General features: G+C 49.7%; 1 protein-coding gene across 5 annotated transcripts in view; it reads left to right on the top strand.

Moving 5' to 3' along the window:
- The window catches only part of Tsp74f (Tetraspanin 74F), a 362,176-nt gene that overhangs the window by 307,003 nt on the left and 40,919 nt on the right, over window positions 1-14,254 (top strand). For 3 of the 5 annotated variants that reach the window (XM_077702258.1, XM_077702260.1, XM_077702259.1), the window contains one exon: window positions 7,682-8,078. The exons of the other annotated variants lie outside the window; for them this stretch is intronic. In XM_077702258.1, the coding sequence (XP_077558384.1) occupies window positions 8,066-8,078 (13 nt within the window). In that variant the 5' untranslated portion in view covers window positions 7,682-8,065. The remainder of the gene's footprint in view (window positions 1-7,681; window positions 8,079-14,254) is intronic. 5 annotated transcript variants of the gene reach the window in all.

Below are 14,254 nucleotides of genomic sequence, written 5' to 3'. Positions count from 1 at the left end.
CGACTCATCTATTCCATAATTAAGAAAAAAGGTATAGTAGACTCAATGCGGCCTGCTGCAAAAAAAAAAAAAAAAAAAAGACATGCGCCTCTCGAACGACAACGATGGTTGAAGGCGAAGCTTTCTTCTTATCATTAAGAAATCCTCCTCCTCCTCCTCCTCCTTTCTCATGAGGGATTCCTTGGTTGGCCAATCCCACACTGCGAGTATGCTTCGCTGGAGGTATGCACCACTTTTCTAGAATAATCGCAGGAACACTCGGGTATGCACTCCGTAGGCCTAACGTTTGGGTTGGGGCAAGGAGGTTGCCTCCTTGGGTTTGGGGCCTACGACATCAATCGGTGCCTGCTGCTTGGCGCAGAGGGAGTACTTTTTCGAGTGGGTGCCGGTTCAAGGTTCCAAACCTCAAAATGTGACCTTAGGCCAAACGTCCTGCTGCTAACATCCTCATGGCATGGAGAAGCCACGTCATTCTCATCGTACGTTGCGACTATCGACATTCACCTATGAGCATGACGTATGCGGCTTACGCCGTCGCGCGCCTTTTTAGCGGAGGGGGCCGAATGGAGCGGCCGCCTAACTTCCAAGAAAAGCGTTTTATTTTTCTACACCTCTCCCCGACCATCATCATCATCATCTTCTTCTTCTTCAGACAAGGTAGTCTTTTCTGCAGTGCGTTTTCGCTTACGGACATCATAAGTGAGACCCTGAAAGCTTCCCTGCTTATTATCAAAGCAAATGACAATACAGAACTGAAACTTAGTGAAACTTGGTGAAACATAGCGAAGCGTGAAGAGCTATCCAGAACATGTCGTAGACATAAATGTGAAACTGCTCGGTCGCCCGCCCCACAACACTCGTATTAGCCACCAGCCCGTGGATTAGCTACCAGCCCGTGGATTAGCCACCTACTAAGCCCGTCCATCTGCGGCTCCCGTGTCTGGGGGTGACCTTGTTCTGTAGCGTTCATGCAGTTCCCAGCGACGCAAACTTTTCTTACGAGTGAATCCTCTTCGAGATGCTAAAATGGAGCTGCTTACTTTAGTTCTTCTCTCCTTGCACAAGGGGCTCTCACCAAAAGCCGGCTTTCTGATCAACAAGAGGTATGATACATTGTTAACTGTATTGTTTGGACGCTTTACGCATCCTTGAGATACATTTGTTCTAGTGTTACGTTAAAATCTTCAGAGATGATTGGCCTAAAGGAATGTCCGCACTTACAGGCGTCGTAAAAGGGAGGAGAAACCGTTTCCAGAAGACGCTGCACCCCGTTCCGTGATCTGTACAAGAGATGTCACATTCCGTCTCTATTTTCCTTGTATTTTATTATTGACGTCGGGGATATCTTTATAAATAAAATGCGCGTCATGTCGCGAGCCACTCACAATATTGCATATCAGTCCAGATTATACCGAAGAGACGACACCTCCTCTTATCCCTTAAGCTCACGTACCATGGGAAAATGGCCGTGGTCGTGAACTTCCTCTCGCCAAGGTCGAGCTTGCAGTTGCACTGGAAACGGACAGATGCACGGTTCGATATATGCGCTCTAATTACTCTCATGCACACATGAAAGGACAAATAAAAAGAACGAGACTCGAAGCTCGTCAATCACGCAGACGCCTTTCGCGCTGAGCGCTAAATGCGGCGCGTCGAGGTCGCCTAGTGTGATCCGTCACCGCTTCTCGTATCACTCGCTGTCGCTTAGCGTGGTGGCCACGGTCGCGCTAATCGTTTGATTATTTCGCGCCAACAGACAGGCACGTACAAACGGGCGGGAATGTATAAACGTTGACAGGGTGGTAGACAGAAAATAAATTTATTGTTTCGCTTTTCTGCTTTTTTTTTGCTAATCTACGCACCCGGTCGCGTGTGTCGCCGGTGTCAGCCTCTTTCAACGCACGACGCGAAATTGTCTGGGTATACTAGAAAGAGAGTGCCGACGCAGTCTCACAAAAACAACGAGATGAACGAAAACAACGAGGAAGGTGGCAGCTGTCGGGGACTAGTCTTTGGGCAGCCCGGCGTGACAGGGCGCTAGCGTCCGTGTATACTGGACAGGCAGCGGTGCGGCTGCCGTCGCAGCAGGCGTAGAAAGCAAACACTGTGCGACAGCGTGCGAAACACGGACACACAGCAGCTGACAGCCATGACGACCGGCGTGGGCAATAAACGGTCGGGGTTTATTGAATGCCGCCTTCGCCGTGGACAGTCTACGACCTCAGGTCATTGCCACTCGAAAAAGAGGCAACAATTATGTTTTTATATGACCAATAAAGCTTATTCGTCATAATTGATATTAAAAGACGTGATAATAAAGGGGGTGGTCTGCTGTATATCTGTGGTTAGGGAGAAGAATGAAGCATGCGGCAGCCGTTATAGAGTCACAACCTCAGCACCTTTCCTATTTCGGGTCCATTTGTCGCTTGTACGTCTGTCGCCCGTCGTCCGTAACTTGTACGGACTAACACATCCCGGTTTAGTTAGCGCAGCCGTAGAGGTTTCTGGGTGCTCCGAGGAACAGACTCGCCCGCTCACTATAGTGGCGGAGTCGTTGTTACAAGATGTATTGGAGGAAGAGCAATCTTACAAAATATTAGGGACATGGAAGAGCGTCCTAGCTGCCCGCGTACCGGAATGGAAGAGACGAGAAGTATAGGGTCAGGCAGAGATTAGAATTGGCAGAAACTGAACTAGTATTTGGATCATAATTGTTTTTATACTGGTCAGCCTAAATTTAACTCAGGACACAGACAAAGGAGAAAGATGAAGCACAGCGCTTGTGCTTCGTCTTTCGTCATTGTCTGTGTCCTGAGTTAAATTTAGGCTTACCAGTGTTTAATCAGGCCGAGAGTTCGGTCAAAGGACGAGATGGAAAAATTCGGACGAAAAAATGGACCGGAATGTCGTGGGATAGGGTCGGTTGGCCATTCACGGCTTGAGTATGGGGGACAGAAACGAAGAGGAGGGGGTCTCATGGTCGCCTTCCTTCGCCACACTGGCAGAACTTTTTTCCACGACACTGCACCTGTCGGTTAATTCTCCACAGCACACAGACCACTTCCTCCAACACCTCCTGCTCTTCCTCTTGTACTGTAGACAGTGTAGAACTCTGTAGTATCGAAGTAGCGCCCACTTATCTCCCGATGAAAAAGCATGGGACCCGGTCGAACCCTAAAAAGGCGCCGTCAGCTAATATAACATTTGTGTCGAAAGTAAAGAAAAATAAGGAGGAAGGCCCTTTTGCAAGTTTAGCGGCTCTAAATGTGCGTATGTGCGTGATTCGTTGCCAATTATTCACCTTGGGGGCGCTTCCTCGGATGGAGCGATAACTTTGTCAAAATATGAATTGCAGAAAACAGTAACACTTACATGCTACTGGCCGAGACGGAGGATCCTGTTATGTTTGCGCCACAGGCGTAGTCATGTGAGCGCGTTTCGCTGCAAGTCGTCTGCGTCAGCGTGAGTTTAGCCTCTTAAAAAGCCACGCGGAAGTTATAATGTTTACCCTGTATTTCTCTGTTGGTTGTCTTACCTTTTCTTGTCCTTTTTAGGTGTATTTCCGCCATTCAATTGGGCATTCGGGGCTTTATTTTCTGAGGTGTTTCTAGCCGATTTCATTCGATTGTTTTAGCGGTCTCCCAGAACTAACATGTGCTATCAACAGCGAAATCATATATACCCCGCTCCTAATTTTAGTAGTTCGTCGAAAATGGAACCACCCGCCTCCGCCAGGTAGGTCTAGTCGTTGAGCCTTTACATTCCGCGCAGTGGTTATAGTTTTTACGATCGAAGTGAGACACTAAAAAGCCCACGTGTACGGGATTTAGACGCGCGTGACGGATCTCTGGCGGGCCAAGGTGGTCTGCTGCATCCGCCGGTATTCATAGCCCAGGGGCAGCTTCGGCGTGTAGAACCGCACTTGATCTATTTTGAACCGCGTGGTGTGAGCCTACCACAATAGACGATTCAGTATAGGCGATCCGTTCTGCCCTGCCGTGCTTGGTACCGGCCCACTAATAAAATATTAAGAGCCCACGTGTCCGCAGTTGTCATTGCCGAACGTTTAGTCCCGTTCGTACCTCTTTCCGTCTTTCAACCGCTTTAAAAAAGTTTAAGTAAAAAAGGACAAGCTGTCTTTTGCTTCCAAACAACTACTGATGTTTTCTTCTTTGTTTGTCGGGAGTCGTAATAAATACTTGATGTTAACAGGAGCCGGATGTACGTGAGAGAAATGCGCGAATGTTAACGGCAAGGACGAGCTAGGCTGTCATTCGACCGATCGGTCATTTTCTCCCATTAATGCGAAGACGAAACCCTGCGCTGATGGGTACTTAGTATACGTGAGATAAATGCGTTAGCGTGCGCCGAAGTTTTTCAGGGCAACATTAATTCGTGAGGTGTGCAAAATATCCGCCAGTTGCGGCGAAACGAAAAATAAAAAAAGAACATTCGGCATGAAAACCACCCTGAACTTGCGATAAATTTAGCTGTTTTAACAAACACTATGCAAATGAAACGCGCTTCGAATCCTGCTTCAAGCAATAAATTGCTGCTTGAAGAGAACACAAATACGGAACCGCCAAATTCAATTAATTTTAGCAACCTCTCGCAAGTCGATAAGAAAGGGAGAGACAGTTTTTCTCATGCAACGCCGGACTACACGAAAAAAATAACAGCTTTAGGAAAGCTATAACGCTCGTCGTAAGCTTTCATCAATTTTCATCGGTGCTAAACTATTCACAACATGTCCGTGATTCAGGCAGCCGCAACATCCAGCGCAAACAAGGCTCGCAGATCCGTGTCGCATCACCCTATACCTGGCACGCAAAGTTCACGGTACTTCAAGCGTTCCGAATCCTCGACGCTTGCTGCAGCATTTTAACATGTATTCTATACACGAACTCCTGCACGAAAGCTTTGGCATATTAGGCTCGTTATAACACATCTGGCGCCCTGCGTTACTTATATATTTATAAAAAGGGTCGTTCTTCCTAGAAAGGAAGTTATGGCAAATAAAATGTATGCTTACTCTGCATATAAAAGAACTCATACCCGTAAAACTCTAATGTGCATTTTTGAGAAGAATTAGTCGTCTATTATTCCCGCTATCTTATCTGGACAATTTTCACAAGGCAGATCCGAATTCTTAGCACTATACACGCCATGCCATCTGATGAACAGGGGCATAGCCCAATTCGAGCTTACCCCTCCTTATTCGAGGAAATCATAGAATTCTCTCTTCGGCATTGTCTCTTTTTGAAAAGCTCTTTAATTTGGGACCTACTTAACCATGAATGGGTCAGTGATGTTTGACAAGGGCCGAACTGACCTTGTAGTGTGACCTCAAAGCTGTAGAAATGTGTTTCTGCCGATTTTTATTTCCCAACCTGTGCTCAGTTCGTACTTTCCCAAATCTCCTTCGTTCCTTCGATAAACAGCCATTAGTTGAATCTGTAAGATGGCGTGCGTAAAATTGCGGCTTCTCCCGCTTTCACACATTCACTGACTGAGCCAGCGCGATCTGGCGCATCGGGTTAAAGACACCGCGATTTGGTACGCGCACTCCGCAGTAATAAGCGTGTAAGTGCGCGGAACCGAACGCGCATACTTACTACATGAATGCGTGGTGGCTGGCGCAAGCCAGTCGATCCTTCGCCATGTTTGAACAGGCTCAGGTACGCGTACATTATTCGGTGAACAGCGATTACGCCTCACAGATGCAAAGGCATGTCGCACAGCGGTCATGAACTTATACGGACGTTGTCACTAGCGGCGCCTTCAGGGTCGAATGGTATCATTGGAAGCGGAGAAATTTGGAGGTGAGTTCGTCCCCGCTTTAAGCCAACACACCCGAGACTGGATTAACAAGTCGTTACAGAATTACTTCGCACTTACCAAAGCAGTCGCCAGCAAATCTCGGTGCTCGAATATTGAAATTACCGAACTTTTCAACAATGAGAAGTAATACGCCATCCATGTGACGGTAGCGTAGAGGCGGTTAAAATAGTTTACAAGTTGGATATGATAGTGTTACATGTATGGCCAGGAGGTTAATCGGCGATGCGAAAACATTTCCGAACTGGTTTGTATACATATTTGCGTTCCTGTACACCCCAGCTTTGCAGGTGCTTTGTATCTCGCTTCAAAACGGCGTTTTAGCTAACCCATAACCTGAAAGGACATTTAACTATACGGGTAGAACCGAATGCAGCCCGTTGAATCTCACACAATGTTATCAGGCAGAAAAGGCCGACGAGCTAGATACAATCAGTCAGAAATGAATCACTTTGGCAGTATGCTTAAGCACGTGTATATGCAACAAGCGTAAGTGAGCGTAATAGCCATCTGCACTTACAGAGGTTCGCACAGACATTTAGTGGGCGGTGTTCCTCTCCCAAGTAGAGATCATGGCCGGTCATGACCAGAGGTCGGCAACCGATCACCTACTTCCGAGCTCGTGAGGCCGACTTCAACGTGAAATGAACGTCGACCTCAAAGTACGAAATGAGTTCGAAGTGATATCAGTGGCTGCGATCTGCTGAGCTACAAGGTCAAACGTTTTGACCTCAACCTAAGATCAGAACCTGTGACTTCACTCGCCCTTTAGATCTGGAGATGAGGTGAGAACCATGCTGCTCAAGCGATGGTCGGATGAACCTACCCGAGCAGGCGTTAACCTCCCGGGCGAGGTGGCAGTTGAGGTCAGGTGGTTTAGAAAACTATTTCTAGGCTGTCGGTAGCCGAATCTGTCCGTAATCCCCCCCCCCCCCCCCTTCCCTACCACGAACAAAATAATCAGCCCAGGTCGAGCCCCGTGTTGCCCACACTTACCCCCGTACTGTTTTGCGCTGGTCTTAAACACGTAAAATACGCCACCAAAGGAGGAGGTTGGGGATGTGTCATAAGGGAAGGGGACAGGGCTTTGGCTTTGGGTATTTATGTACGTATAAACCCCCGCCGTCTCAGCGTCATCTCCTGACCCACTTTTTAAAATAGTTTTCGAGGTCATAATTCATGGATTCATCTCGCAACAAATGCTTCCTGCGACGTCAGCCCCTAAGTACGCACCAGTAAGCCACTGTAGTGCCCAGTGGGGAGCCCCAGCCCCTTAGGAGGAACTCATTGGTCGAGTTACAAGCGAATTTGCTTCCCAACACGAAGCCGAGTTCCGGTGCGTCGTCGTGTCGGCCTTCGCTTCGCCGGTCGGCGGCGGGTGCCGAAGCAGCCGTGCCGGTGCGCCGCTCGCGCCTTTATCGAAGCATCGTCTCCCGCCGCCGCGTGCGCGGCACCCTTTCCGTCCTGCTGCTGCCGTTCTGCTCGCGCCAGAGCAGCCTTCTTCTGCGTGCCTCTCCTTTTGCCGCCGCCATGCGCTAACCTTAACCCTGAACAGTCGCTTTCTCCTCTCTGCGCCGGGATAACGGCCCACCGCAGAGAAGGAGGGGGCGAGGAGACGACGAGAGACAGGGCACGTACGGTCGCCTCCTCGCCCCGACGACGACGTCGTCGCCGGTGGTGGTCAGGTACGCCACTGTATCGCTTACGCGCGCGTCACTCCCTCTCTCTATCTCTCCTCGCATTCTCTTCCACTGGTGGCGTTCCCTGTGCTGTGCCGTTCCCTCTCCCCCCCACCAGCGTCAACGGCTTCAGCACCCTCGCCCTTTTCCTTCCGGCCCTCCAGTCTTTCCGGCTGGAAAGACCCCTTTCACAGCAGCGGCCACGCGGCTACAACAACAAGGGGCACCGGCGATCCGGCACCAGTCGAACGCGAACAGCAGTCGTGGACGGGTTGCCTTTCTATGCCTTCCGGAGACACCAGCCACAGCGCGGCCACCGGTAGTGAGAGTCGTGCGCTCCCACATCAGTCCTGACACGCGCCCCCGCCTCTGAGCCCGGGAGCGGAGCACGTCGTCTCTCCTGACTCCGGCATCCTTACATTTCCTCGACCGCGTCGGTGGTGATCCGCATTCGGTCGACGGCGCGTGCGGAATTCGGCGCCGCTTGTGAACGTAGCCGTCCGCGGCAGAGACTTCTTCTTCTGTGTGACCCAAACCATCCTGCCAAGATGTACCTCAGGTGTAAGTACGCCTTCTGTTTATTTTCCTTTTCATTTGGTTCCCTTTTGTTGTTGCGTTGCCCCAAATTTTTTGCTGTGTTGCCTTTTCGGTTCTACTTCAGTGCTGGTTTTATTGTTTGCGTATTTTCTTACATTTCACACACCGCTGACGATCTGGTTAGGTATGCAAACCAATGACCACAACTGATAGGTAATTTATTGATTTGTTAAATTCGCATTACAGCCATCACGCAGATTTGATGCTGCGTGTATACTTCTTTCTCTGTGAATGAAAGGGTCACGCTACGAAGATGGGCCATAGTTGACCCGGCTGCATCAGATTATTTCTTAGTAGAAAAATCAGTTTTTTAACTACAGCGCTTTCAGGTGCAGGAAAATAATAATCTCAGATTTTTCGATTCATAGATCAACATGCTAACCTGGGCTCAGCAGACGACGACACAGGCTTCAGGTTTTCGTTATCAAATTTAAGGTTGGGTGCCATGTTTTTTCCTCGCTGAATTTTAATTTCCGAGGTCAGCGAGTTCATTTTAAATTCCTTTTGTCCCCCCCCCCCCCCCCCCCGCGCGCGCGCTTCGAGTTTATTGGACTTGTTATGGAGCTCACATCCCCGGCAGCGTGGTTTCCTTTATCCACCTGCGACACGCGTGATGTTGTCTGCCTACTCAATGTGCCGTGAGCGTCAAAGATCGTTAACTCAGTCCCTCCACGTCAGTGGCGTCCGCGATCTCTCGCGTAATATGATTCCAGAAACCTTGAACGGGTGCGGTGGTCCGATATTCGAGGCACAACGTTCGCGGTGCGTTTCTCAATAACACGACCGATGCAGACCGTAGTTTCGCCGTGTGTTGTATCATCCGAGTCAGGTAAGGAATGAGCGTGAAAGCTCACCACAATTTTAGATGAGTCGTAAGCTTCGAAGCATTTGCCGGCTCCTGCCCCAATGGGACTCGAAGACCAGTCTCCTGGTTTGCTCGTCGTGCGTGCACGCTGGCATTGGATACTGGACAGCCCCTACACCGGTCGCTTTTTTTCTCGTGTGTGTGTGTGTGCCACCTGGAAAGATCCTCGTTTCACGAAAAGCAACGTTTCGTACTTTTTTCCCTGAAGTGTGATCTGCTGACTGCTTTTTTTCCCTAGTGCCTTGTGTTTGCGTGAGGTGGGTGCTCATCCGCCGCATCGGTGATTTTTTATGCCAAGGAATTTTCCGTGTTGCTGTTAGCCTGCATTGAATCCTGAATCGTGTTGTTTACTATCTTCATATCCCGTAAGAAGCCGGAGAAAAGGTGGAAGAAGAAGTTACAATATTCAGTTCCATAATTTGAATACTCGCCCTTTTACCTCGAAAACAGGACACTTGAATTAATCGATAAAGGCTGCGTCAATCCTTCAACTGCTTTTCTTTCACCAGTCTCGGGTTCAGCATGAGTTCAAAAGGTTCTCTCAGTGCAGAACATAAAAAGTGCATGCTTAGTGTCGGTCAATACTGGCACCTTTTTGATTGCGGAGGTAGGCTTCGTCGCAAAGCAAGGTAGAGTAACAACAAAGCCCGCTTTACGCTTGGGTAACCGTTCGTCGGCCGAGTTGTATTCGGCTTCCTGGATTATAGTATGTTTTGATGTCTCTCTAGCGCCATTCTTCTTTAATTATCGTGTAAGTTTTAAGACTGCAAAACGGACTGAAAGTGTTTTATTTCAGTTAGTTTGCTCGGCTAGTCACTAGCGTTCAATTTGCTCACAGTGGAGAATGTACTAAAGGATGTACGGGCTATCTGGTGACATAGAGTTGACGGACGTTTCGAATTTCTTCACAATCAGCAAAACACTTTGATAATAAAATCATAGGATTTATAAGAGATGAATTATTGGAAGCAGTTTTTTTTTTTCGCGTAACTTTCATAACCCGTTTATACTCCAACTGAGTAGTCACTTGGGTCGCTCTAACGCCTAACGTTTACTGTTGTAAAACGGCTGTCATTTGCTGCCTACTAATACGAGGACCTATTGATTTCTTCCGTGTGTGCAAAGTAATGTCTGTATTATCTCCTGTCCACGCCCAGAGATCTTGCACCAGACACCACATATACGCCGATCTTAAAGCCGCGAGGTGTAGTCTTCACCCTTCTTTATCCACAACTGACGCAGAACAACGTAAAAGTCGACGCAGCGTTCCTTATAGCATTTCGAGTTTAGATGCCAATGCTGTTCGGGTTGTAAATATGCGCTCATGAACGATCGATTTCTTTAATGAGCTCCGCATCATCGTTTATGCTTTCGCGTTGTTTGAAGTCTCGGGGGCGTCGCCTGCCATTTCTTGTTTCGCGCGTACAAAGTGATCGAGGCTGCAGTTTCCGCATAGTGGTAAAGGTTTTACTTTTAGAGGGCGACTTCTATACGATAGTGAAGGTGAGCTGTCTCCTTAACCATAAATCAAATTACCACGCAAGCGTTTCGCGTTACTTTATGCGCGATCCGAAGTTCGCTCAATCTCCTTCACTGGTTCGAACAAACGAAAAAAAAACAGAAAAAAAAAAAAAAGAAGACAGGTATGAGATGAAGGTGACCGGCCGTCCTGTTATTTTTTCCTCGCTCCAATACCGGAGCTTCATGCGCTTCGGCCACCAGAACACACACACACGCCACTATATCGTCCCTGCCGTCGGCGCCGACGTTTCTTCGCGCTTTTCTCCTTCTCCTTCTACCCAAGGTCTGCTCTTGTTGCATTCATTTCTGAGTCGTCCTCTTCGATGCCAATCTGTCCATAAGGCCACGGGCCCTCAGCGGCGCGCCGTGTCCTGCGACGTCGGTGGAAGGAGACGCAATGTCCTGCTCTTAGTACCCATCGCGCCATTCCAGGCATTAGCCGCTTGGCAGTCGGATGGGGAGTTCGCCGCATTGAATTCGTAACAAGCGGAGCGCCCCGTATTTACTTGTTTCTTCAGGGCGCACATCTCTCTCCTCTGCCGCGTCCTCTCACTCGGACGACGGGACTTTACCGCGCTGCAGAGGTGCGCATCGGAGTCTCGGTTTCGGATGAGTTTCCGCGCCCTAACGAGAGCCTGTTCGCGTAATTCACCGCCGTTGCGCCAGTAGGTGTCAGGATAGCGTAGTTCGTAGTCCCGCACGGTTGTATCATCTTTTCTATGCGCGTGATTATTGCGTTTTTTTTTTTTTTTTTGGCTAGAGCTACAGCCGGCTTCGCTTGCCTGCCAGGAATGCCCAACCCCGGGATTTTACACGCAGCGCCGGGAGAACACCAGTGATCGGCCCTGAAACGCGGGTGGGGCTGGTATTCGCATTCAGTCAGCCGCGGCGCGGGTACGCTTGCGCGCATGCGTAATGACTCGCCTGCGATGTACGCGTGAAATAAGCCCAGTTTGTGTGTAGGTTTGTTGTATTTCGGAGTGTGTATATAGCGCCAGCCCGTCGTGAAGGTTACCATGTATGCTACAAATAGCGGGGCATGAATCTTTCAATCCCCCAGCCCCCGACACGTAGTTATACGGTACGTGTAAGCTGGTGCTTTCGAAATGTGCTTCGTAAACAAAATAACCGCGTCGAGTGTGACCGGTCAAGCTGTTGCTCTAACAAGCGCATAAAGTCAGCAATGGCAAAAAAAAAACATTGCTTTTCTGCATGTTAACAAGACTGCGAGGTGACTCCAAAGAAAATCTAACAAGATACTTTGTATCCAAAAAAATCCCCCCACCTCCTTTCCTTGAAGGGATAGTATTTTCACTGTAGCACTTGCTTGTTCGAAAAAAAAACTTCACTGCGTTGTCGGGTTCGGAACGTGTTTCAGTGCTAGCCTCCAGGACTAGCTGAATTTTCGCTACGCAGCGGCATCACCTTTCGCATCCCGTAATCAGAAACATTCCCGTGGTTCAGCTTCACCCAGCGCACTCCATTAGCCAATCCATGCAGCCTACAGTAACATATCGGCGAATGACGATGTCGGGCATATCATTTGACTGAAACGTTGGGCCTGCGTTGTGGCATCACGCCATGCACGCATGCCGTCCAGCATGCATGCGTAGTGCCACGATGCAAATCGTATGCACATGCTGTGGTTAGCGATTTTGCTTTATTGGCGACATAGGTTCGCCACTTGAGTGCCTTTTGGTGAAGCTGAACCACGGGATGCCCTTAGAGTGTGTGCGTTAACACCAGGGCTGTCTATATAGGCTACAAAGCATTACGGCGGTCGCGAGGCCATTTCCCCACGCGTGTTACGCGCCAGTATCGATTAGCAAAGCCACGCATGTCATGTCACCACAAACGCGCTTTCTTAGCGCCCCTTCTTGTGCATCGCGATCAGGGGCGGTACTGACCCAGTCGATGACGGACAGTGATACCATACTATCGGACAAACGACGCTCACATAACGTTTGGCTGTCGCGCAACACCCTGCAGACACGAAAGCATCCGTCGGAAGTCCTCAAATTAAACACTTCTCCCCCCGGGCGACGGGTGGGCTAAAAAAAAAAAAGCACAGCTGAGACTGGACAGTTTTGACAATCATTTGGCGATCATAACTGGGACGAGGACGCACTGTGCGCTTACGAAGGACTTGCGTTCACCTGGAAGGTGTTCCGAGTGGGCGTCGTAGGAGTTTCTTCTCTCTACGGGAGCCGCGCCATTCTTTTCTAGGGCGTGTTTCCGGGCAGTCCGGCGCTTAACCTTGGCCCGCTCTGCCGCGCTGCCAAATGTGTGAGCGGCCACCGTGGCTCCCGCCGCCCCGGGGTGACTCTTCCGCTGGCCGCCGGCTGCTTCGAGGACGGCTACCACTAGGAGCTGTGCGCGCGGTCACGGGCATCGTAAGAGAGTCGGTTGCTGTAACCGCGCACCCTCACTCTCCGAGGCTACATGTGGCAAAATGATTAAAAAAATGCACATCTAGTGGTTTCGGAATTGGTCTTAGATGCAGTGGTCAGGTATGTAAGCACGAAATGAAGGTCCTGCGAGATGAACGAAAATAGGACAGGGGTGGAGGTCTTGCGAGCGGCAGAGCGCGAACAAAAATACCTCGTTGCCCTAGGGAATTACGCAAATCGAGGCTATTGCATGGACATCTCGGTTACAAAGATTCGAACAAACGAGCCGACCGGGAGTGTAACCACGGTGACAACATCCAACTGCCTTAGCTTTTCTCCTTGTTTTCTTTTTCTTTCTTTTTCTTTTTTGCGGGGGGATTGATTGATGAGAGAGCCGTGTCTTCCGTTGTGTGCCGCGTGTACAAACTAAGAGCATCCACGTGGCTAAATGCCTCTCTCCCCGAATCTTCCTACTTCTCACCGTGCTCTACCCGCTGAGTTCCCATACACGTGGCGTGGGGACAACAAAACGAAGACGGGCAATCTGGCGCCAGCCTTGTTTCCCTCGCCAGTGCACCTTGAAAAGCCCTGCGCCCGGAGGGTTGCAGCTCGAGGAGCGTGGGAGTTTCTTTCCCATTCCATTGTTGTCGCTACGGGCTGCTTTGGAAGCCTACGGCAAAGCGTTCCCCTCCTTTGTGAGTGCTGCCGTGTTTCGGCTCCCGCTCCTTGGTCGCTTGCTTATCTCACCTGGAACTCCGTCCCCTGTGTTGTTGTTCCTTCTCCTTTAGACGTCGCATGCAAGGCTCAGATGCGTCCCTTGTCGGCGGCAGGTATGCGATTCTCCCGCTCGCTTTTCTTTCCACTTTTCGTCTACTTCCTGGTCGCGTTGAATGCTTCTGCGGCCTGCACCAGAGGGGGCCGACTAACGGGCGGTGCGCCCATAGTGGTTCCTCTCGTTGCGGAAGCGGCTTGAAGGCTGTTTCTGACTACACGAAAGCGGACAGTGCTCCTTTTATGTCCGAAATTCTGAGAAATGCCATGGAAGCCTCTGCGTGTACCAAGGTTCCTATGACAGTCACACCGCCGTCGAGACAGGCGCGTCAGATATGGGACTGGTTTGAAAGGCGGTTAAGGGGACGGCTTTGACATGTATCGATGCCCCTGCCACGAAAGTTTTGGGACAGCTTTTAAAGCCAAAGAAAAAAAGAAGACAAGCTTTAATTCTTCAATGTCCCCGTCCGCGCCGGATTTAAGTAGCCAATGCACCCAGCTTAAATGCAGAGCAGCTTAAATAGAGTACAAGTTAAATTAACCTGTGAGCAAATGAGGCCCTCCGCACTAAGAACAGGGCCGTTGACTTGAGT

This window comes from Haemaphysalis longicornis, unplaced genomic scaffold (assembly GCF_048455015.1).
Source record: "Haemaphysalis longicornis isolate Haplotype H1 unplaced genomic scaffold, Haemaphysalis longicornis Haplotype H1 scaffold_3, whole genome shotgun sequence".
Taxonomy (NCBI): Eukaryota; Metazoa; Arthropoda; class Arachnida; order Ixodida; family Ixodidae; genus Haemaphysalis; species Haemaphysalis longicornis.
Note: the sequence above shows the minus strand (reverse complement) of the source record. Positions and strands in the feature narration are given on the sequence as shown.